General features: G+C 31.1%; 1 protein-coding gene across 1 annotated transcript in view; it reads right to left on the bottom strand.

Annotated features, from left to right (window-relative positions):
* The window catches only part of LOC116423596 (triadin-like), a 116,739-nt gene that overhangs the window by 53,792 nt on the left and 37,196 nt on the right, over positions 1 to 25,751 (bottom strand). Inside the window, exons 6-7 of the mRNA XM_031968596.1 lie at positions 14,481 to 14,531; positions 6,331 to 6,381 (exon numbers count right to left, since the gene is read on the bottom strand). Coding sequence (XP_031824456.1) covers positions 6,331 to 6,381; positions 14,481 to 14,531 — 102 coding nt within the window. The remainder of the gene's footprint in view (positions 1 to 6,330; positions 6,382 to 14,480; positions 14,532 to 25,751) is intronic.

Raw genomic sequence — 25,751 nt, 5'->3', positions numbered from 1 at the left:
TTATTTTCATAATGAAAGTAGTTAAACCCTGATTATATAATGTGATAAAAAGTGAAAATCATTAGAATAAGATGCAAATTTCATACCATTATGACTAATCCAACATTTATCTAATCATTGTGAAAGATATATGACTGATTATCTGCAAGAAACCAAGTTCAATAGCTAAATAAATAAAGTAAATCATGGATGAATTGATTAGTACTGAATTCCAATGCAGAAAGATCCATTTTCTTTTAAAAATTCAACTTTCTTAAGAAAAGGTCCACATTATAAGGCAACTGTGGCCTGTCAAATGAAAAAGTAACAGAGCAGCAGACAATCAAGCAGATTTGCTAAATATATTGATGTGGAAAGACAAAAGAAAAAGTAGGTGACCAAATTGAAGTGTTAAGCTAATCAGGAAGGTGAAGGGGTCAGAGACACATGTTATGTATAAAAGAGAACTAAGGATAATACTACTATAATCATTTTCATTACATAACACTGTAGAATTTAAAATAGATATGTACCGTTAGTACATAGTGGGATCTGTAATTTGATAGTTGTAGGTAATTTTCTGATGTGGAAAATAGTGTAGACAATTGCCTCATTTATTAAAAATGAATTACAAAAGCACACAAAACAAGAATAATTCAGATATATGACTTGAACCCAAGTAGGGCAAGGGGAAAGTCATTTTCACTTTCTGCTTGGACAAGAAATGGGAAATTATTTCTCCAGTCAATGTCCTGATAATACTGGTTTTGAAGAAGGGGAATAAATAGAACAATGATAATATACTTTGAAGACATATGCAACAGGTAAGATGCCTTCCCTCTCTACTCTGACTGATTATTTAATTCAAATCCTGTCTGCCATGTAGATACAGAAAAAATAAGTTTTATGAATCAATCACTAATGTTTCTGATATGTATATGTGTAAAAATGTTTTCTAGAAAAAACTTGAATTTAACATTCAAATTCACTTTTCTGTAAAATATTTTGTTTTGTAGTATGTAGCCATGAATAAATATTTGCAAGAGTATTCTCTTTTCTTGCATTCATTTTTGAATTAATCATATTAAATTAGTAATGTAGTTTCACCACGACCTAAGAATCGAATTTCTTCTAATAGCCATTTAACCCTTTCAGTTTTGATGGTTATTTAACCAAACAAGTAAAGGTTAATTAACATTCATATAGTGCTACTGAAAATCAAGAATTCACAGGAAATAGATTAGTGCCTAAGTAAATATAGGAGAATGTAATTAGTTTACACTCTAATTCAACCACTGTGTAATGAAACTGGTAACATATTTACCTATGAGACATTTCACACATTGTAAAAATTCTTAACATGGAGAATTCCAGTCTGTTAAATATAAGATAAATTTAATGTTGCCCAAGATTATCTGTATTACTAGTATCAGGAATACAAAAACATGAGGAATTCAGGGCTAAGAGAAAGGATAATTCAGATATTGTGATGAATTTCTTTACAAAAATTTAGGTATTTGACTATTTGAAGTAAAGCAGAATTAATTCTTATTTCTTAGTTATTACAAGGAGACAATCACTCTTCAGAAAACATCTTTTATTTCCTGAGATTTAACTAAATGTTAATTTTATTTAATTTCAAAATAATAATATAAACCTACTAAAGAGTACTTTTTTATATAAGGACATACACTACTTCAGAGCACAACAATTAAGTAACCTCTATCATACTATCTGCCACTTTTATTCAATACTTTCCACAACCTCCCTATTATATATCTTCCTCTCTCCTTCTTCTGGTGCACATATATGTGCATGTTCATATATCTGTGTCTACATCTATGTATTTTTTTGTATATATGTACTTCAAGAAGAGTTTTTATTGTAAAAAATGAAATTTTCAATGTGACTCAGACAACAGTTGAGTCTTTACTATCAAATCCTCCCAAGGCACTAAAAGACATAACACTTAAAAAAAAATTGTAGAAATCTGTGAAATAACCAGTGTTAAATATAAAGTCAATATGAGTCAATAGTATTACAGGGCAGTCAAAACAAGTCTTATGGGACCTTAAAATATATTTTTAGAAGCAAAGTCTCCAAAAGAAAGTCCATGTTATGATCTTACCACCCATTCTACACAGTTGTTGCTATTATCTACTGATTTTTTTGCTCACATTTCTTAATAACTTAATAATTGACAAAAGATGGTAAAATCAGTAGATGATTATGAAGTCTGTGAAATGACTATCTCAAAAGCATAATTAAAAAGCTCACAATGGTGACATCCACATGAACATATACCATGTTAATGGAGGAATTTATAATGGAAATTCAGGACCAGGTTATAGCCACTAGAAATTATTCAAAGATTTCTCTTAAGGAGCTTTTATTTATTGATTAGGATGGATTACTCAGTGAGATCAGTGTGCAATGTTGCAACATTTACCACCCCTTGGCAACCAGAATTATAAACAGAAACTTACTGAATATAATAAAAATACCTGTATTACAAATACAAATCTCAAATTAATAATGATATTAAACAACAAAACACATCTGTAGAGAAACTTGAAGATGATCACAGATGAACCTCTAGCTGGCAATTGCTAAAATAAAATATTAATCCCTATTTTAAAAGTCTTCAACACTAAGTTTTTATAGGCTCTAATCTATATGTAATGTAATAAAAATACTTCTAAAATATAAAAAATAATCAATCTCATAAAAAACTCCCACCGATTATGATTATCTGATATGGGAATTGTTCTAAAGATTCATTTAGTCATCTACAGAAAATATAGTTGTATCTCAATATTTTTACATAATTAATACAAAAATGCTATTTTATTTATCTGTGCAGGTCTATTATATCTTAAGCATAAAAGAATAACATCAGACTATTGACCTAACATAATCATTGCTATATCAACTCCAGCAAACAAGAGGAAACAATATTATAAATAGTGATAATAAGATGCGATTGATATAATGCTTTATATTTGGAATAGTGATTTATATTAAAGGCCCTTTTTGTCTCTAGCAGTAATATAGCAAGTTGTATTGGCAATATTTGTGTTTTTTCTCAGAATTTGCTACACAATAGACACTTAATGTTTGTTCCATTTGCAATGAAGGAGACCATAGTTTTACCTACACATTACTCTGCTTGGTTACATCTGAAATATGTTGTTCAGTTCTGAGTGCCACAGTATAGGGCAGACATTGATAAATTGGAGCTGATTGAAAGGAGAGTGACCAAAATGGCAAAAGGACATCAAACCATGATATATGAAAATAAGCTGAAATGAATGGAGGAGAAAATTAGACTTTGAAAGGACACCAATCAGTATTTTCAAATTTTTGAAGAATTGTCATATATAATTAAATTTTATTAGGCTCAGTCTTAGAGAATAAAATTAATAGCAACTGGTATATTTTGGCTCAAATAAGGGAAAAAATAAGATTTACAGCCCTCAAAAAGCAGATTGCTTTGTTCCAAAATATATTGAGCAACTCATTTGATAGAGCTTTAAGGATTGTGAAGCATTTTTCCTTTAATTTTTTGATGATCTCCTTCTTCAGATACTATAGAGATAATTCATGCTGAATGAGGATCAGACCAGATACTAATGACATGCTTTCCAACTCTCAGATTCTGTGACTCACATCTATATTTATGTAGGCCATATTTCTATAATTTAAAATACTGAAAAATGTTATATATGACAAAAACCATAGACAAAGTAGACTATGAAACTAGAATTAGTCATTTTATTAAGACTGATTTAGTAAACTATTCATTATATTGAGTTAATGAAATGCAAAATCTATATCTTGTGAAGGCCATAGAAAGGATTAACACACATTATGTTGTGCTTAGCATAGCATTAAGTAGTCAGTAAATTCTATTTGATTGATTATATAGTAACTTATACATTGGGATTCTACTTGCATATTTATGCTGTAAGGGATAATACTCCCTGGCAAACCTTCTAACAACAAAGTCTGTTTTAACAAGAAAGTTGTAAAAGCAGTAAATGAAGTGGAAAGAACACTGGGCTGGAGTTAGAAGATTTCATTTCTAATCCTGCTTGTCATTATAAATTAGCTGGGCAGATTTTGTTCCTTTCTTTTAAAAAATATTTGAGTGTTTAATAAAAAATTTTACATATATTTATTTTATTCTGAACTTAAGAAGTAAAACAAGTGTCCATAATAGAGTAGAATAGAAAAAGGATGATTGCACATGAAACTACAAATTTATTATCTACCACTTACTGTTCCTTTTAAATATAAAGTTATCATATAACTTTTTTTCCTTTTGCTTCTTTCCTCCACTTTCTGCCCTAAAGAAGAATACCATTTGAAACAAATATTTATCTAAGTGTAAAATCATTCTATGCATATTTCTATTTATCATCTCCATTCATAGGTCTTTTGTAGCTAATTTTGGTATTTATAATAGCCAAAATGACTTCATTATGATTTTTCTAAAATCAAATTGATCATTTCTTATAGCATAGTAGTAGTTCATCTCAATTATATACCACAAATTGTTCAGATAATCTTCTACAGTTGAGCATCTCACAAGAGCCAATTCATTGTCATCACAAAGAAAGCTGCTATAAATATATTAGAACATATAGGTTCTTTTTTCCCTATAATTATATTTGCAAATAAATTGGTAGCAGCATTTCTGGGTCAGAGGGTATAGGCAGTTTAATAACTCTTTGGGCATGATTCCAGATTGCTCTCCAAAATTGGTTGGGATGGCTCCAGCAACAGTGAAATTGTGTGCCATTTTTTCCATATCCTCTCTAACATCTGTCATTTTCCCTTTCAAACATTTCAGCTAATCTTATAGGTGTAAAATGACTTTGCAATATTTTACAAGGTTGTTTCAGGATATATTTCTCTAATAAAGATTTAAATATTTTTTCATAAACCTATAAATTTATATTTGTTTTCATCAGAAAATTTACTTTCATATCCTTTGACAATTTATCAATTGGGGAATGACTCCTGTTCTCATATATTTCACAAACATCTTTATATATTTGACATATGAGACCTTTATCTGAGAAACTGTCTATAAAATTTCCCCTCAATTTCTTTTTATCCTTTCTTTTGCTCTTGGCTACATTTATTTTATTTGCATAACCCCCTTTTAATTTAATGTATTTGAAATTATCTATTTTATACCATACTCTTTTCTCAAAATTTACTTTCAGTTCCATAAATATGATTGCTGATATTATTCCATGTTCTTCAGATTTTCTTGTGATATCTCTATTTGAAGAACATGGACCAATATTATCTTGAATCCACTTTGACTTTATCTTGGTAAATTTTATAAGATATTGGTCTATGCCCAATTTCTGCCAGACTCTTTTTTAGTTTCCCCAGTGCTTTTTACCAAATAATAAATTTTTACTCCCAAATCTTAAACCTTTAAACTTGTCAACCACAAGTTTACTGTAGCCATTTGCTACTGTAACTTGTATTTCTAGTCTGTTCCATTTTTTTTTTTATTTCTTAGCTAGTACCAGATTATTTTTAATAATCTTTTCTTTTAATATAACATGATATGGTACTGATAAACCTTATTTCTTTACATTGTTATTAGCTTCTTTAATAATTTCAGTCTTTTGTTCTTCCAAATGACTTTTGTCATTTTTTCTAACTCAGTAAAATAGTTTTTGGTAAATTAATTAGGATAACATTGAGTATATAAATTAATTTAGGGAAAAACTTTTTTTATTACATTGGTCCTGCCTTCCCACAAAAAATTAAAATTAATTTCTTTAATTATTTAAATCTGTTTTTAATAATTTTGTTTAGGTAGTTCCTGGGTTTGTTTGACAGATGTTTTATACTTTCTAGAGTTATTTTAAATGGGGTATCTCTTACTATAGTCATTACACGTTTTTGTTGTATAATGTAGGAATGCTGATGATTTATGTGGATTTACTTCATGTCTTGTTGCAAGTTACTTTCCTGTAATAAGGTTAATGGAAATGATAATTCTAGGGTAATTTCCAGCTTTACAATCATATGAAAGTATTATGGTACCTCTATAGTCATAGATTAGGGATATATTTCAAAGACATTATGAATCTATTAAAGTTTAGGGGAAAAGAATGTTTTTCTTCCTTTTGGCATTCTTTGCTACAGTTTGGAAGATGAAGAGAAGAATTCTACTCTTGTTATGTTTGCTTAAAAGCATATAAGGATAGAGAAAGGCTAAGGTTTTCAGGTATTAAGGAATAAATGATAAAATACCTTAGTGAAGAATTTGCTATGGATTAGAAAATCAATCTAGTATTACAATTTATTATATACCATTACCTTTGTCCTTTAGGGATATTGTAGCCTTTTCTTCTTTCCTTTTACTAGGCTCTGAAACAAATTAACATTTATTAGAAACTAAAGACTATATGTGTGCACATACATATATGTGTATAAACATATACATATGTATCAAGGAATGAGATTGATTTAGTAAAAAAAAGAATGAAAATACGAATTTTTAAAAGATTTTATAATGAGACAAAGTGCTGATTAAAAAATTGTTTGAATTTTTATATTGTATTAGTATTTAAAATAATGAATGTTATTATATACTAATTCATTATATAATTAGTGCCTACCATATACCAGTGATTGGACTAAGTACAGGGAATTCAGTGATAAATATGAAAAATACCTGCTCCCAAAGAAAGACAATATATACATAAAGAAGCATATAGAAATCCTACCTACAAAATAAATACAAGTTACTTTCAGTTTTTGAGGCACTGGTAGTTGGAGAGGGAAAAGTCAATTAATTCTAGGAGAGGAAAGTAAGAATAAATTCTGGGTATTAAAGCTTAGCCAGAGCAAAAGCACAGAGATGGGAAATTGATGCAAGAAAGAAAGTAATGTACAATAAGGCTATTAAAGATAGGTTGTAGCCTGGTTGTAGCAAGCTTTAAATGACAAACAGAAAAGTAAACATTCAATCCCAGAGACAATAGGTAGTCAAAAGAATTTATTGAATGGGGTAGTAACTTTTTAGACATTCTGCTTTAGAAAAAAACATTTAATAATATTATAGGAAAAGAAAGACCTAATAAGAGGTTCTCACAATAGTCAAAGTCAAATCAATTTAAAAGCATTAACAAGCATCTATTCTGTTTGATTAGAGGGTCAGGGACTTAAAAGTTTTCTTTTAAGAAGCTAGCTATCTCTTCAAATATTGTCAGTTCCTGCTTTATACTCTTTTGGACTTCTTTGGATTTTTCCATTATTGCCGTTCACTTGGAACTCCTTTTTATGCTCCCTGTTCTGTTTAGTTTTCCTACATTAGATTCTAATTTCCTTGCATTCCCAGTATATTTACAAAATTCCAGTGTTTAGCACAATGCCTGGCAATAGTAGACAGTTAAATTATTTAATGACTGACAGAGTGAATACTATTTTTCAGGAACTGGAAAGATAAAGAATGAATAAATAGACTCATGAATCATCTACATAGAGATCATTGAATCCATTTTTTGGTAATGAGGTCACCAACTGAGATGTTGTAGAGCAAAAAGAGAAGAGACCTCAAAACCAAGTCTTGTAAGACAGCCTTGGTTAGTGAATATTGCCTCAATAAAGATACACTTAAGTACAGGTGAGAGGAAAGATGGCATGAACACAAATGTAGTTGTACCCATAGTCAGAAGCTGTTTGATGTAAAAGATATTGTGGCAATAGGAATAATATTAATAAGATATGTGTTATAAGGGAGAATGAAGAATCCAAAGAACACTGAGATTATGAAACTGAATATCTGTCTGTAGGCAGTGCACATTTTTATTTCTCAAGAAGAGTGTTTTTTTAAATGACAAATGATTTTAGTATTATCTGACACTTTGGCAAAATAGATTTTGAAATTTATATATAGATACATAAATTTAAGAAATAAAGACTGTGCATGACCGGGTAATGCTCAATCACAATAAATTACATACAAATGGTTTTTCAGACAAGTTTTGGAGAGGTTAGATAGTCCTTCTATGAGAAAAAAGAAAGAGAGATAAAAAGGAGGGAGGAAGAGAGAGAGGGATGAAAAGAGAAGAGACAGTGACAGAGAGACAGAGAGAGACAGAGAGAGATTGAGAAACTGGGGATTTCTCTTCTGGTCAAAATAGAGGTTGATCTCTCTGTTTAAGGTGAGATCTACTCCCAACTAGAGAGATTATTATTTTTTGAGATATTCTAATCCATAGAACTTTTTGATTTTTCTTTGCTATCTTTTTGGTTAAATGCATTTTATTTTACAATTTGGTCTTTGTGATGATCTTTTTTTGTAACCTGCATTTGGTATAAAGGACAAAGCTGGGGGTGAATAAATTCAGGGTAACATTCTTTTTTAATGGAGAGTAAGTATGGAAATGACTTTTTGTTTGGCTCAATTTATGTCTCTTGACTATCAATATCTGGACAAGGGGTGGCAGATACATATAATTCTAGTCCAGTGCTTCTTTTCAGGGAGAAGAGTAGTCAGTTTTGTAATCCATTATCCTGCTCCCTCGAGTCAGGGATTACAATTTTCCCTAGAGAGTAGTGGACAAGATTCCAGAAATACTTATCAATCCCTCTCTTGAAGTTGTCTGTCTATATGTTTAGACATCCTTTATGGATGATACATTAATATGTTGGCATGGGCAACCCATAACTTATATAGCTACAAAGTGATTATTCTAGTAGAAGTTAATACTTCAGGTTTGGCTTTATCAGAGCATAGTACAATAAGATTATTTTTATCCTAATTCTGGCATCTGAGGCTTTGCTTTGTTTACCTTCCCTCCCCTCTCCTCCATATATTACTCCTTTGACTGCTACTGACCTTTCAATATACTTTTCAAAAAATCTTTTTTTTTTTTTTTGAAGTGGGGTGGGAAGCCATTTTTCTCCATCCAGTATTTGAGAAATTGATTTCAAAACTCAAGTATAGAGCTTGACATTTTTTGTCCTTTTAAGTTTCACATATTTGACTTTACCTAATATTCTAGCCTATTGACATCTTTTCACACCCTGACACTGCCATCAAATATTTCAGTTATCCTCCAAGATTTCATCAATCACAAATTTAATAAGGATTCTATTTCTGGGTACATTCAAGCCATTAATTAAAATATTAAACAGCAAAACACTAAACATATGCTTACTCTTTTTGGATACAGCATTTGATTTGAACTGAGGAAGAAGAACTGATTCCAGGTCCAGCTCTCCATCCACTGAGTCACATTACTGCACTAAGCACTTAATAAATGCCTTTCATTCATGCATTAATTGATCTACTTCTTTGAATCACTTTTTTTCTTCTTTTGATCTTAAGCCTTTTCTTCAGTATTTCTATTGTTTCAAGAAACATTTTTTTCATAATAACCTATAAAATAGATATTTATTTCTCTAAGCCTTTTATTTTTTTTCTAGATCTAGATCTAAATTTTTAGCATTGAGATAATTTGTATTGCCTTAACAGAACTATAAATACCAAAGACAATGTAATAGGTAGGTCATTACAATTATTTTATGTCATGTGTACTTGCTAGAGGTTAAATCCTTAGCTCTCAGCTTAGAAAATAAGTGTAATATAGAATCATGTAGATAGTGTTGGCAGACTAATAAATTAGATAAGAGTTCCAGTGACACTACTGAGAGTAGGTGATGTTTGTCTGGTTCATATAAGTTTTTGTCCTTTAGGATTCTTATCTTTCTAGGAAAAGAGACTATTATAAGCCTGACATAATATTATTTCCTCATGTGCTTAATTCATTCTGTGTTGGAACTGATACAATAGGAGAATGTGCCTTAAGATATGGAATAACCTTTCCGTTTTTGTATTTGAAAATTGTAGCCAATTATACTGGCATGAGTTTCAGTGGATTTACATAGGTGGATTCCCAAAGAGCTGGGTATATGTAGAACATTCTTTCTTCTCAATAGAAGCACTGCACATCAGAGAAATATAATGGAATTCAATAGAAATGCTTTGTGGATGGTGGCAGTAATAAATAGCAAGCAAAACAGCTGCATTTGGATTCTGAGCACAGCATGATGGGCAGAGGCTTTTATAGTTTTTAGAAGTCATGTTTTATACCTTTTAGAATATTGTAACATATAATATCCCTTTTATTTTTTAAAAATAAAGGTTAATTACACATATGAAAGGAATGAAAAGCATCCATACATTTTCAAAAATCATCAAAATTTTGCCAGGAAAGACAGGTCATTTTCCAGAAGCTAAAGCTATTTGAATGTAAATGAGAACTTGCTTTGGACCTTCGTAAATCAAAAATTATGTAAGCTAAGTGCTTTAAACAATATGTTGTATTTTTTTGGTAACAGAGGTTATATACTGCAAATGGCAGAAAATGTGGTGGTGTGGTTGTTCAGCATTTGAATTCAAGAAGATACATCTTCTTGATTCCAGGTCTGACACTGTATCCTCTGCACCAAATAACTGTTGTTGTTGTTGTTGTTGTTCTTTGGTTACAGAGGTTATATAATGCAATTGGCAGAAATTGTATATTGAACTAAAATAACCAGTAAAACCTCAAATTGTGATCCAATAAATACTGGGATACTTCTTATAGATTCATGAGCTTATCAGTGAGCTCCTTCCATTTCTTTTCATGCTGTAATTCTTTTATGAGTTTTCATGCTATAAGATTATTGTCCAAGTCATTTAAAAATGATAGAGCATCTATTCCATGTGCTATAGTCTTCCTCTGGGTTGTTGGCTTTTTTTTTTAGTATCTTCAATACCTTGACTTCTCAAACAATGCACCTCTTTCCTTTCTTCTTATTTACATATTAGCTCATCTCCTTGTCCTTGAAGATTTTTATGCCACTTTTTCTGCATGCTATCATCGGTGAGTATATTCACATGCCTCAATTTATTTTTCTACTTTACTTTGCATAAATTATAACTTTAATTCTTTTTGAAATCATGCTACTCCATAATTGCATCCATATAGACAACACTGGTAGCAAACAGATAGCCTTTTGCTACAGTAAGTTGTTGGTTATCATTTAAACAATGTGATATACACTGTCAGTTTTAGTTTGGCTGACCTTTTATAATTTTTCCGTCTCTTTTTCTTTGCTACAAGGAATAAATAGCGTTCTGGGTAGAGAGTAGAGATGAAAATACTCAGAAATAAAGGTGATGAAAAAGCAAAAAGAAATTAAATAAAAATCATCAAAGCTGTGCCTATAAATTTTTGTGCCCTAACTGTATTGGGGTTACTGAAAATCACTAGGAATCTCTAAGTCTGTCTTCAGTTAAGCATGCTTAATAGAAGCAGAAATGATACCATAGGGGGTATCAGAGGAATTGGAACAATGAGTGAGAATATTGCTAGGGAGGCTGTAGGCTTGAAGAGAAGGATAAAGAAGGACCTTGATTCAGTTTAGGGTAAGTCTGGGAAGATAACTTCATATTTTAAATAATTTTTTGGCATTTGGAGTTGAAGTTTGTTGTTTATTCTGAAACACTTAAGTACTATCAGCACCTTCCACATTTAATGTCCTGGTTTAAAACCTTAACTACTCATGAAGTTTCAAAAATTTTGAAGATGATGAACTTTAAAAATGTTATTCAATTCAATTTTCTTTTCCTTACTCAATTTATTGGCTCCAGCTTATTATCAATGGACTGTGCCAGTTCTTGTGTAGTATGTGTATGTGCATGTGTATACAAAAATATTTATTGGGTTTCCTCTGCACTTACGTCTCTTAATCAGGGCACTATACATTTTGATCCACTTTGCTTTTTATTTGGAGGATGGCTAAATGATCGTTCTACATTTTTATATACTTCACTGTTCAGGATTTGTAGAGTTTTAAATTTGATACATTTAATGCAATATTACCTCTAAATGAAAACACTGAAAAAACTTGCCATCAAAAATATTTTTTCTTTTATTTATACTTTGTATAGGGTGAATTTGTTATATGCTCCAATAGGTAGAAAACATATAGAATAGTTATAATGCAAGAAGAAGCTGTAGAGAGATAATTCATAACAGTAAAATTTAACAAAATAATCATGATTTATGTGTTTGGGTACTAAGTACAGGTAATAAAATAATTTAAGTTGATATCTTAATCCAAAATGGCAAATTTGACTTCTCAGGTTAACAAAATAGGCTAATTGCAAATGTGTGAGAAGATATTATATATTAGGAAAAATACTCAAGTGAGGAAATTTGGGGAAGAAGCATAGTAGTGAAAATTGGCATAATGAGCAGGCATAGGAAGAGGAGTGATATTGTCATCAGAGTTTACTACATATCATCCAGAGTATAAAAAGGAAATACATAAGTACAGGAAATATAGATCCAGTACAAAGACATAATATTATAGCAATGGAGATTCAATTATTTAAACCATTTGTTGGAAATCTATCTGCAAAAGCAGAATAATTTTTGGTATTGAACGAATGATAATTTCATCCTTCAAAAAAGTGGAAAATTCTATAAGAGAACTTGATTCCTTTGAATTAAGAGTTATTGTAGTTAAAATGAATATGAAGAAAATCTTTAAATTAACTACCTCATCTTAGTATTTGTGATAGAATATGCCCAGCTTTCTTTTTCTTATAATACTTTTTGTTTACTTTCCAATATTTAACACACAAAAACCCCCAAGCTGGCCCATAACTTCCTAATGTACCCATTTATGTGTCTTTTTTTAGAGAATATTTCCTTTATCTTATCTACAGAATTATTTCTTTCTTTACATTCAGATTTTTTTTTATTACTGAGAGCTTATCATTGTCCTCCTAGACTGACTGCTAAATTAAGATCTTAGTTGATTGATATTACTTCTTGTATTTCTAAATGAAATTTCCACTCCAAAATTCAAGGTAGCATAGAAATATAGGAAAGCCAAATATAGCCTGATACACAACTTAGTTATTTGGAATTCTATAGAGGAAGATAAACTAGGAGTGGGGAAAATTTCTTTAAAATGAAATTCTGAAGACTAGAAGAAAAATAATTTGGATAATAAGGAAAAGAGAGATTTCACCTACAAAGACAATGTGGATACAAAGAAACTCTTGGACACACATTTTTTAAAAGATATGTACAAAATATAGGAACAAAAGTAGGCAATAGAAGATAATTAGATGCACATGGTATGAAAGCTGAGTCTCAAAAAAAGTAATGTTGATGAGTAATGAAACAAAATCAATTTTGTTTTTAGCTGCATAGAGGAAGACAAGTACAAAGAAGAGAAAGAGGTGAATGAGAACTAGAATTGTAAGGGAAAGCTTCAAAAAGGAGGTAGAACTTGACCTGAAATGTAAAAGAGAAGGTAAATATACATAAAAGAGAGAGATTAGAACATGCTTGCTGAGGAGAAAATATGAATGCAATTATAATTACTGAAATAAGCATGGAAAAATAATATTTTTTGTAGGATATGACACAGGCCTGAGGGAAAAAAAAGCCCGGAGAACATTTGAGGAATGTATAAGAGACAGGATTAGATGAGTAGGTTAGGACTAGAATTTATAAAGTTATATAATCTTATTTAAAAGGTGATATATATATATATATATATATATATATATATATATATATAAATGATTTATAGAAAATCTTGGGCAAGAATTATATAAAATGAGAAGACAAGAAGAGCTTATAGTTTGCAAGGATTGAGAATTTTGCATCTTTAAAAAGCAATAGAACTTTAGAAAAATCACATTAAAAGTTAATGAAAAGTCCATTGTTAGTCTGTCTGTCTGAATGTATTTACAACTACCATTTCGTGTGAATAAATTTCTGATTATGCTCTTCTGTCTGGTCATGTTAGCATCTTTGACAATGTAATAAGGTCTAAGGAATGCTAAATACTAGATGAATTTCAATATTCAGATACTTAGAATAATGCACAGAGGTCAAGATTTAACTCAAGAATGTGACAATTCAAGATTAATGGAATACATTCTGCTTTTTAAAATTCCCTAATGAAATATTAATGGAAATATTATCTACTATTTTAAAAGGATTTGAAACAGAAAAAAAATAGAAATAAAAAAAAAAAACTTTAGAGAGCATCAGTCCAACTGTCTTGTGATGCAGTTTAGAACATTGAGACCTAAAGTGAAATAATCAGTATATTATAGATAATGAAGGATTAGGCTAGATATAGAAACCAGGTGGGCTTCTTCTATTATATCTTTATATCATGATGTTTATCTAGATCATCTCTTTCTTCTATTCAGTAAGAATATTATATTTTTAGAGTCTATTTTGTTGTTGTTGTAGGGATGGCTACTAGAGGAGGGGAAAGAATATGAATGGTAATGAGAAAAAGCAACAATAACAATAATATTTTCTATTACCTAATTGAATGAAACACAGCCATTTCAGACCCATGTAAGATCTAGCTAGAATACATTGAACTCATTAAAATGGTTAGTTACTGAATTTAAATTGAATTTATTTAATTACCTTTTTCTTTCAAGCCTGAAATAGTCTTCCCAGCTTTTTCTTTTGAAGCTCCTGTAAAAGAAGTGGAAGGGAAAAATGTTATAATAAATAATAGAGAAATGGGGGAAATAGTGATATGGACATTTCTTAAAGCAACATGAAACTTGTTAGTTCAGTGAAAATCTATTCTACTTTATTAGGAAAATCTACCTGAAAACTGGCAGAGGAAAGGCTTTGAAGTATTATTTATTACACTGGGATGGTAATTTCTTTTAAAAGTGGAGTAGAATTTGTGTAAAAAAAGGCAAGCAGGAGTCAGAAATCATCTCAGACAAAGTTCAAGCTAGAATGGAGTTAATTGATAATGAAAAATAGGAAAGCTGCACTATACATACACCATATTAAACAATATTGTTTTAGACTATTTAAAATAACTAGAGAGTTTAAGGTCAGAATGTTACTGTGTTGTAGGAAATGATGAGCTGGTGGGTTTAGAAAATTTAGAAAATTTGTAGATTTATGAAAGAAGATGTATCCATCTTCAGCAAAAGAGAGGATAAATGTAAATAAGCATAGTACAGTTTCACATATATGTGTATGCATGTATATATGTATATATGTGAATATTTATAGATATATGTACATCTATATATATATGTGTGTGTGTGCACATGTGTATTTATTTGTGTAACCATGCTTAACTGTAGCCTTCTCAGTGGGGGGGTGGGAGAAATGGGAAAAGTAAAGTATAAAGTATACAGTAGAGAACAAAAGAAAACCTATAAGGAAGTAAAGAAAAGATGGACAATGCATACTATTTATTATAAAGAAATGGAAATCAATTACTTTATATTTTGAATCCTTTGTTATGTTCTGCTGTGTACATGGCAATGTTTTCAAAATATTTTCTTATTTTTTATTTTTTAAAATTTTTTCTTATCCAGAATCCTTATCCATTCTTCTTCCCAGACATCTCCATACTACTCCCTTTCCAGTACTAGTTATTTTGTTCCTTTAGAATGCAATCTCAATGAGGTTAGGGGATGCCTTACTTATGTTAGAATTTTCAGAATAACTCACTAAATGGTAAGAGTAAGCATTTCACAAATACTTTTTATCTGCTGTTTTACATCTCATTTAACTATTATCTAAACACCCACATAGTCAGAAATAAGTTAAAAAAACAAAAATATTTCATTTATTTTATGAAACTAATGTGGTCATTGTGCATGAATATGAATATCCATCAAACCAAATAAACATTGGAATTGATGCCTGGAAAGAGTATATTAAAATAAAAATCCTGAATTGTATAAAATATTCAGATCAAATCCTACCATTGGTGAGTCAGTATTATTATCTTTATATGTGGACTCCAACATATACTCATATTTTAACATTTGACAATCTTTTTTATCTCTTCAACCATTTTTGATGCAGATATGATAGGTATTATTTCTCCCTACTACACCCCTTACTTTCTTATTATAAAGAAAAATAGTAAAATGAAATTAATTATACAGTGACAATTTCTGACAATATATGCAACAATCAGTATCCATACCTCCTCACTTTTCTTATTAAAATTGTAAGATAATTTCCTTCTTATAAAAGACAAGTTAAACATCATAATTATGCAATTATTGACATTATTTTTGTGTCCTTATCTCTTACATTATTGTAGCCATTATGCATGCAATGATTGTGTGAGGTGTAGCACATTATATACCTATTCCCATGGGTACATGTAAAAATTGACTAACTCTGGGATATCTTACTTACTTCAATCTATCCTTTTATTGGCAAATCTAGAATACCAGAAAAGTACTACTATCACATGATTCTATTAAAATTTTCTTAGGAGCTATGAGTAACACAGTTGTGAGGAAATTCACTTTAGTCACTATTTTAACTTTTAAGCCCACACTTATGAGTTTCCATTTATACAAAATTAAACTAACATTAGTAATAAATATGCTTAAGGCAAAGCCAATTTATACTAGTATAATAGTGCTAATCGATTGTGGCAAAGAGAAGAAACAGAAAAACAGAGACAGAGATACATTCACACAGACACTCAGAGAAACAGACAGACACACAGAGAGAGACACAGAGAGCTGGAGGGAGGGAGGGAGAAAATGAGGAGAGAGAGAGAGAGAGAGAAAGAGAGAGAGAGAGAGAGAGAGAGAGAGAGAGAGAGAGAGAGAGAGAGAGAGAGAGAGAGAGAGAGAGAGAGAGAGAGAGAAAGAGAGAGAGAGAGTGGAAAAGAAAGAAAGGGAGAAAGAGAGAGAGGGAAAGGGAAGACATAGGTATGGGTCATTCCTTTTTACTGATGCTCTCAGTATCTGTGGAGAAGAGATGACATATGTTTATAGAAGTATCACAGAAATGAGGAAAACTCACTTACTTGGAAGTAATTCACAAATCTAAGATACAAACGTGAATGATTCTTTTTGTCTCACTAAGGAACTTTCTATAAAATTTCCTTAGTGCACATAATTTTGCACTGATCAAATATTTCCAACTGCTAAGTGGAATTGATCCACATTGTGCTTGAATAAATAGTTCATTAGATAAGACATCTTAGCCAAATTAATTCATTCTCCAGGAGACTTTGATTATATGCCTTCAAGCAGCTTTTTTGTTAATCTGGATTTGCTCAATATCAATTGTAATATCCATATACTAAACTCCTACATCTAAATATAGATGGTGCAATTCTAAAATCACTGCTATCATCTATTTCTGTCACCCCTGCTATGAGACATCTGGGCTAATGCCTAAAGGGTAGATTTTAGAAATATTTCTAACATAATTTTAAATTATTTTACACAATTCTTGATCAACTTGCAGCTGTACCAATAGTCTAACACACATGTATAATTTTTAATATTGTTATCCTTTTAAGCCTTCAGAATTCCTGTCCATCTGTACATACATACATCATAGGTTCAGATGTCATGGGGTCTAATGAAGATGTACTATGTGGTACAATCCCTTAGAGGAACTAAAAACAAAGAGATGATAACAATTGAGGAAGCAGGGTATTCTCCAGATGACAAGGCCCTAAGAAAAACCTTCAAGGATGAATCATTGTTATGTCTCTGCTACCCATGGAAACATCTTTATTCTATATACCATTTCCAAAGTGAACAAACATAAAAGCAAATCTATAATTTGTCATACTGCATTAATGTGCTTTTGCTCTAGTGATAAAAGCTAAAGAAACAAGGAAATCCTTTTATTTTCTTAAGCTATGCTGAAAATATGGGGAAGATCAACAGAAGGCTCTAACTGGTATGATGGATAAGATAATGATGAGTAATGATAGGGAAAAGGAAAAGCTGATCAACTCCTATTTTGTTGCTATTTTTAGTTAAGAATAATAATCTGTGGATTAAAGGACAGAAAAAAGTAGTTTATTGGAAATTAATAACCAAGATAAGCCCAGAGATTTTAATTGAACACTGCTTTCCTTGATGAAGTTAGGTTTTATGGCCCAAGTGAACTATATCATTTATTGCTGCTCAAGCTCTCCAAGTTACGCCCCCCTCCCCAAACAGAATATAAAAGAATGAAACCATACTCCAGCTCAAGATAGACTTAAAAAAACTTTAAGAAAGGTGAGTTTCACTTGTATGAAAAAAAGTGTTCAGTCCAGATCAGATAGACTCTGGGAAAGCTGGTTAGTGTTTTAATCACAGCAAATTAGCAGCTAAGATCCTCAGTACTGGCTCAGTAGAGGAGCAAATCAAGGACGCAATTTTTAGTTCCAGCTCAGAAGACAAACTTTAGGAAACTCTGTCCTCAAAGCCAAGGCACAGAGCTAAACAGGAAGATTGGGATATCATACTCTTTATTCCAGGAGCAGAGCTCAACAATAAAAATAAAATATGCAAATACCAAAAGAAAATGATCAAGAAAAAGAAAAGAAACTTGACCACAGAAAGCTACTATGGTGATAGGGCAGAGCAAAACACAAACTCATTTGAAAACAGAATGTCCACAGAAGAAATCTCAAAGAGTGATATGAATTGGTTTCAAGCCCAAAGAAATTTCTTGGAAATTCTCATAAAAGGCTTTAAAAAGCAAATAAAAGAAGTAGGAGGAAAAAATGAGAAAGGAAATAAAGAGGTATGCATGAGAGAGTCAAATGCTTGGAAAAGGAAGGAAAAAAATTTCTGAAGAAAACAACTCATTAAAAAGTAGAATTAACCAAATGGGAAAAAAAAATACAAAAGCTAACTAGAGACAATCATACATTAAAAACTAGAACAGGGCAGATGGAAGCTAATAGCTCTGTGAGACATCAAGAATCAATCAAACTAAAAAGAATGAAAAATAAAACAAAATGTGAAATACCTCATTGGAAAAACAACCAAAAACATTCCACAAGAAATCATTAAGGAAAACTGCTCCAATATTCCAGAAACAGAGGGAGAAATACTCATTGAAAGAATCCAAGAATCACCTTTGGAAAGAGATCACACAAGGAAAACCCCAAGGAACATTGTTGAGAAACTCCACAACTACAATCTCAAGGAAAACATACTGCAAGCGTCCAGGCAAAAAGAATTCAAATATCAAAGAGCAACATTCAATATTATCCAGTATCTGGAAGGTTCTACAATAAAGGATCAAAGAGGCTAGCATACCATATTCTGGAAGGCAAAGGACCTAGGGTTACAACCAAGAATTAACTATCCAGTGAGACAGCATCATCTTTCAGAGGAGGCAATGGAGCTTCAATGAAGTAAAAGACTTTCAATCATTTCTGTTGAAAAACTAAAACTTAATAGAAAATTTAAACTACAAATACAGGACTCAAGAGGAGCATAGAAAGGTAAACAAGAGCAAAATATATATTAAACATTAAATTGTTTACATCTCTAGATGAGAAAATAATATATGCAAATTGAGAACTTTATCAGTCACTGTGGCAGACAGATGTCCATCACACGATATGAGAGTGTGATTGTGAATAGACTCTGATGGGATGACATCAAAGAAAAAAATATTAAGGAGTGGGAAAAGGTCTGTACTTGAAAAAGAGTAAAGGGAATGTACAATGGGACAATTAGTTCACATGAAGAGGTATAAAAGATCTGTTACAATTGATGGGGAAAAAGGAGAGGGCAAGCATTGTTTCAAACTTGATCTCATCATTTTTGTTTATAAGAGGGAATAACTTAACCATTCAGTCGGGTATAAACATTTATTTAACCTTATAAAAAAGGAGAAAGAAGAAAGAAAGAGGAGGCAGAGCATAGAAGAAAGAGCAGAAACACTAGGAGAAAAGGTAAAAGAAGGAAGGAAGAGGTGATAGAAGATTAGGTAGTGTTTGGGGAAGGTAAAAAAACCACTAGTAAGAGAAGAGGTAAGGGGTAATAGATGATAAGATAGTGGGGATGGGTAAAAACACAGGGCTAAGATATGGTGCAAAGGGAGAACAAAAGTATATACAAGGGAGAAAATAGGATGAAGGGAAACGCAGAGCTGGTAATCACAATTGTTAATATGAATGGGAGCAACTCTCTAATAAACAGAGAAGTGAATTTTTAAAAAAAAACAGAATTCTACAATATGCTTTTTACAAGAAACACATTTGTCATAGAGAGACATATAAAGATTAAAGGTTAAAGGCTGGAACAGAATGCTTAAGCTGAAGTAAAAATAAAAAAGCAGAGGTAGCAATTCTGTTCTCAGGTAAAGCAAAAGCAAAATGAGACTTTATTAAAAGAGATAAGGAAGAAAAGTACATTTTAATAAAGCCTACTATAAAGAATATGGTAGCAATTCTACTAAATGTGCACCAAGTGGTACAACAGCTAAATTCCTAAAGAAGTTTTTTAGGCAGTTGCAGGAAGAAATAGACAGCAAGACTATACTAGTGGGGTACCTCAATCTTTCCCTCTCAGAATCGAACAAATCTAAACACAAAATAAACTAGAAAGAAACTAGAAAAGTTAACCCCAGAGAACCTATATATGCTAGACCTTTGGAGAAAATTGAATAGGGCCATAAAGGAATACATCTTTTCCTAGAAAAAACATGGTACCTTCACAAAAACTGACCATGTATTGGGGCATAAAAACCAATCAATTGCAGAAAGACAAACATAACAAATGCTTTTTTTTCAGAGTACACTACAATAAAAATTAGAAGGGGTAGGGAAAGATTGACTAAAAGCATTTGAAAATTAAATAATATAATTCTAAAATTTGAGTAGGTCAAACAACGTCATAATTTTTTCCCAAGAAAATGAAAAGATTTACACAATATTAAAAAAAACCTATGGTATGCAGCCAAAGCAGTTCTTAAGGGAAATTTTATATATCTGAATAGCTACATAAATAAAATAGAGAAAGAGATCAATAAATTGGGCATGCAATTAAAAAAGCTAGAAAAAGATAAAATTAAAAAACCCCAATTAAATACCAAATCAGAAATTTTGAAATTCAAAGGTGACAATAATATCAAAAACTAAGAAAACTAGTGAATTAATAAATAAAACTAAATTGGTTTTATGAAAAAAACCAACAAAATAGATAAACTTTTAGTTAATTTGATTATAAAAAAGAAAGAAAAAAAGTCACTAACATCAAAAATGAAAAGGGTTAATTTACCACCAATAATTAAAAGCTATTTTGCCCAATTGTATGGCAGGAAGTATGACAATCCAACTGAAATGGATGAATTTTTTACAAAAACATAAATTTCCCAGGTTAAAAGAAGAGGAAACAAATTACTTAAAGAATCCCATTTTAGAAAGAGAAATTGAACTAACCATTAATGAATTCCCCAAGAAAATTTTTTAGGGCCAGATGGATTCACAAGTAAATTCTACTAAACATTCAAAAAACAATTCCAATACTATGTATACTATTTGGAAAAATAGATAAAGAAGGACACAAATTCCTTCTATGACACAAATATGCTATTGAAATCTAAACCAGAAAGAGCTAAAACAAAAAAGAGAATTATAGAACAATGTCCCTAATGAACATTGATGCAAAAAATTTAAATAAGATGTTAGCAAAGAGATTACAGCAACTTATCAGCAGGATAATACAATATGATCAAATGGGTTTATACCAGGAATGCAGGGCTGGTTCAATATTAGGAAAAACTATTAGCATAATAGATTATACCAATAACCAAACTAATAAAAGTCATAGAATTATTCTCAATAGATGCAGAAAAAGCATTTGATAAAATTCAAAACTCATTCCTATTAAAAACACTAGAAAGTAGGAATAAATGGAGTTTTCCTTAAAATGACTAGTAGCATCTATTTAAAAGCACTAGAAAGCATCATATGTAATGGGGACAAACTAAAACCATTCCCAATAAGATCAGGGGTGAAACAAAGTTGCCTGCTATGACCATTGATATACAATAGTGTATTAGAAATGTTAACTTTGGCAATGAGAAGAAAAAAACGATTAAAGGAATTAGAATAGATAATGAGGAAACCAAATTATCATTCTTTGCAGATGATATGATGGTATACTTAGAGAACCCTAAAGAATCAACTAAAAACTACTAGAAATAATCTACAACTTTAGACATTGACCCACACCTAATACATTGTTGATGGAACTATGAACAGATCTAGTCAATCTAGAGAGCAATATGGAACTATGCCCAAAGAACTATCAAAATGTGCATATCCTTTGATCTAGCAGTGTTTCTACCAGCTTTTATCTCAGAGAGATCTTAAAGGAGGGAAAGGGGCCCATATGTGCAAAAATGTTTGTATCAGCCCTTTTTGTAATGGTAAGAAACTGAAAACTGAATGCATGCCCATCAGTTGGAGATTGGCCGAATAAATTGTGGGATATGAATATTATGGAATATTATTGTTCTGTAAGAAATGACCAGTAGGATGATTTCAGAGAGGCCTGGTTTTACACAAAGTGATGATAAGTGAAAAGAACAGAACCAAGAGATCATTGTACATGGCAACAACATAATTATATGATAATCAGTTCTGATGGACATAGCTCTTTTCAACAATGAAATGATTCTGGTTAGTTTCAATGATTTTGTGATGAAGAGAGCCATCTACACCCAGAGAGAGGACTGTGGGAACTAAGTGTGGATCATGACATAGCATTTTCACTATTTTTGTTGTTGTTGCATTTTATTTTCTTTCTCATTTTTTTTCTTTTTGATCTGATTTTTCTTGTGCAGCAAAATAATTGCTGCATATTAGATTCAACATATATTTTACCATGTTTCATATATGTTGGATTACTTGAGATCTAGGGGAGAGATTGGGGAGAAGAGGGGGAAATTAGAATGCAAGGTTTTGCAAGGGTCAATGTTGAAAAATTATCCATGTATATGTTTTGAAAATAATTTTTTAATTAAAAAAAGAAAAACTTCTCTAAATCAGTATTGATAAGAGAAATGCAAATTAAAATAACTCTGAGGTACCATGTCATATCTCTCAGATTGGATAAGATGACAGGAAAAAATAATGATAAATATTGGAAGGGATGTGGGAAACCTGAGATACTAATATATTGTTGCTGGAGTTGTGAAATGATCTATTCATTCTGGAAAGCAATCTGGAATTATGACCAAAGGGTTCTCAAACTGCACATACCCTTTCATCCAGCAATGTCATTACTGGGTCTATATCCCAAGGAACTCAAAAATGAAGGAAAAGACCCAAACATGCAAAAATGTTTGTAGCAGTTCTTTTTGTGGTAGCAAAGAATTGATCAGTAATGATCTCTAGTTCTGCTTTGGTCATAAAGACCTTCCCCTTCCACAGGTCTGAGAGGTAAACTATCCTATGTTCCTCTAATTTATTAATAATTTCATTCTTTATGCCTAGGTCATGAACCCATCAGTTGGAGAATGGCTGAATAAATTGTGGTATATGAATATTATGGAATATTATTGTTCTGTAAGAAATGACCCACAGGATTATTTCAGAAAGGCCTGGAGAGACTTACACAAACTGATGCTGAGTGAAATGAGCAGGACCAGGAGATCATTATATACTTCAACAACAATACTATATGATGACCAGTTCTGATGGACCTGGCCATCCTCAGCAACGAGATCAACCAAATCATTTCCAATGGAGCAGTAATGAACTGAACCAGCAACGCCCAGAGAAAGAACTCTGGGTGATGACTAAAAACCATTACATTGAATTCCCAATCCCTATATTTATGCCACCTGCATTTTTGATTTCCTTCACAAGCTAATTGTACAATATTTCAGAGTCTGATTCTTTTTGTACAGCAAAATAACGGTTTGGTCATGTATACTTATTGTGTATCTAATTTATATTTTAATATATTTAACATCTACTGGTCATCCTGCCATCTGGGGGTGGAGGTGGGGGAGTAAGAGGTAAAAAATTGGAACAAGAGGTTTGGCAATTGTTAATGCTGTAAAGTTACCCATGCATATAACCTGTAAATAAAAGGCTATTAGAAACAACAACAACAACAATAATAAAACAAACAAACAAACAAACAAACAAAATAAACAAAGAAGTCCCTATTGACTTTGGACAGAAAATTCCATCTGCATTCAGAAAAAAGTAAGGATACTGAATGAAATCAACACATGCTATGTTAACTTCTTTTTTTCTGTTTTTTTTTTTTTAAATCTCTCCTATGGATTTTCCCTTTTGCTCTGATTTTTTTTCTCCCAACATGATTCATAAACCAATGTGTGTCAAAACCGAAATTAATTAAAAGAAAAGTAGTGGGTTCCCCTTTCTTGGATGCCTTGAAGTAAAGATTGGATAACCACTTTTTGAAGGTTATCTTAGAGGAGATTATTTTTCAAGCACATGTTGGAATAAATGACTTCTGAAATTATTTCCAAATCAGAAATTGGATAATTGTGTGAATTTAGACTTAGTTTCCTTCTTTTAATAAATATTGGAATAGATGATTTCAAAGTACATTTCTAGCATATAAAAAGGACATTTTTGTAGAGACTTGTGTCAGAAACAGCAGAAAAGAAGGCAAAAAGTGAAATCCATTCTCCATTAATCTGTCATTTCTATTTGTAGTCATCTCAAAGAAGGTTTTATTGTCTCTCATAATTTGGATGCAGAGATTAATAGTAGAATTGTATTATCTATTCTCACTCTAAAATGTATTTAATTCAGTCTAATAGTTTCACTCACACTTTTTGCTTTGCTTAAACAAAATTCTTCCTATGTACCTCCACTTTTTTTGTTACTCCTTTTATTTTATTTTTTCCTTTCTTTCCTAGGATTTCAACTTGCTAGTAATACCCAGAAGCATTATTTAACTTCATTGGTTGCAATCAAGATTGAAGAGGCCATTGAGGACTCATTGTATATAGAGGAATAAACAACAAATAGATGTTTTTCATTCTATATCTTAGCTCTGCCTTTGGTCCATCTATGTGCCTTTAGAATACCACTGCATATTTTTGGCCTTCTTTACTTTGTAGGAACAGAAAAATAAATAAGTTTCTTCTAATACCTAAACTATTAAGAAAGGCACCTTTAGTAGCTGCTTTAACAAAGTGGCAGAAACCTTTTATATTTTTAATGAAGTTTTTATGTTTTTTGATTTTTCAAAGATATTTCATTATTTATATAAGAAGTAGTTCAACGTGAAAATGATGCTCCTTCTCAAGTATAAACTATCACTCATCACATAATTATGAATATTTTAATAAAATCAACAATTCTTACATAAAATAACTGATCTTATGACAACACAACATTTATTTTAAGATTTTCAATTTTACAAACTTCTTTCCAGTAGTCATCCTGGGAGTTAAATAGTGATTATTTTTCATCCAGATTTTATGGATGAGAAAATTAGGGCTCAGAGAAGGAATATTAATAATCTAGAATTAAATTGTGGAGCAGGAACTCAATTTCAACGTTTTGGCTCCTGTCTATTCTTGCCTACTCTATTGTGCTACCTCAGATTAAAAAAAACCCAAACCTATAGTACTTGAAATATAATTGTATTCATTAACTTCCCTTCTTCAATGCAAAACCTCCTCCTTGGAGCATAATAATTCTAAAACTGAATATCTGCTCAAACTCAAATCTGCTTATTCCTCAAATTATTCCAAATAATTATCTTTCTGATGATCAATTCTTCCTATTCATTTTTATCCCTAATATACTCTTTTATTTTCATAACAATCTTGTTTTGTCCTCCATTTACTTGTCAAATATAGGCTTCTTCAGGATGGCAAACTCTGTAAAGAAATGTTTAACAGAGGTTTGGGAAAAGTTTGCATGTTGAGGTCTAATTAGTGGATGCC

The sequence above is a fragment of the Sarcophilus harrisii genome, chromosome 4 (assembly GCF_902635505.1).
Source record: "Sarcophilus harrisii chromosome 4, mSarHar1.11, whole genome shotgun sequence".
Classification (NCBI taxonomy): domain Eukaryota; kingdom Metazoa; phylum Chordata; class Mammalia; order Dasyuromorphia; family Dasyuridae; genus Sarcophilus; species Sarcophilus harrisii.
This window is presented reverse-complemented; position numbering and strand designations above follow the sequence as displayed.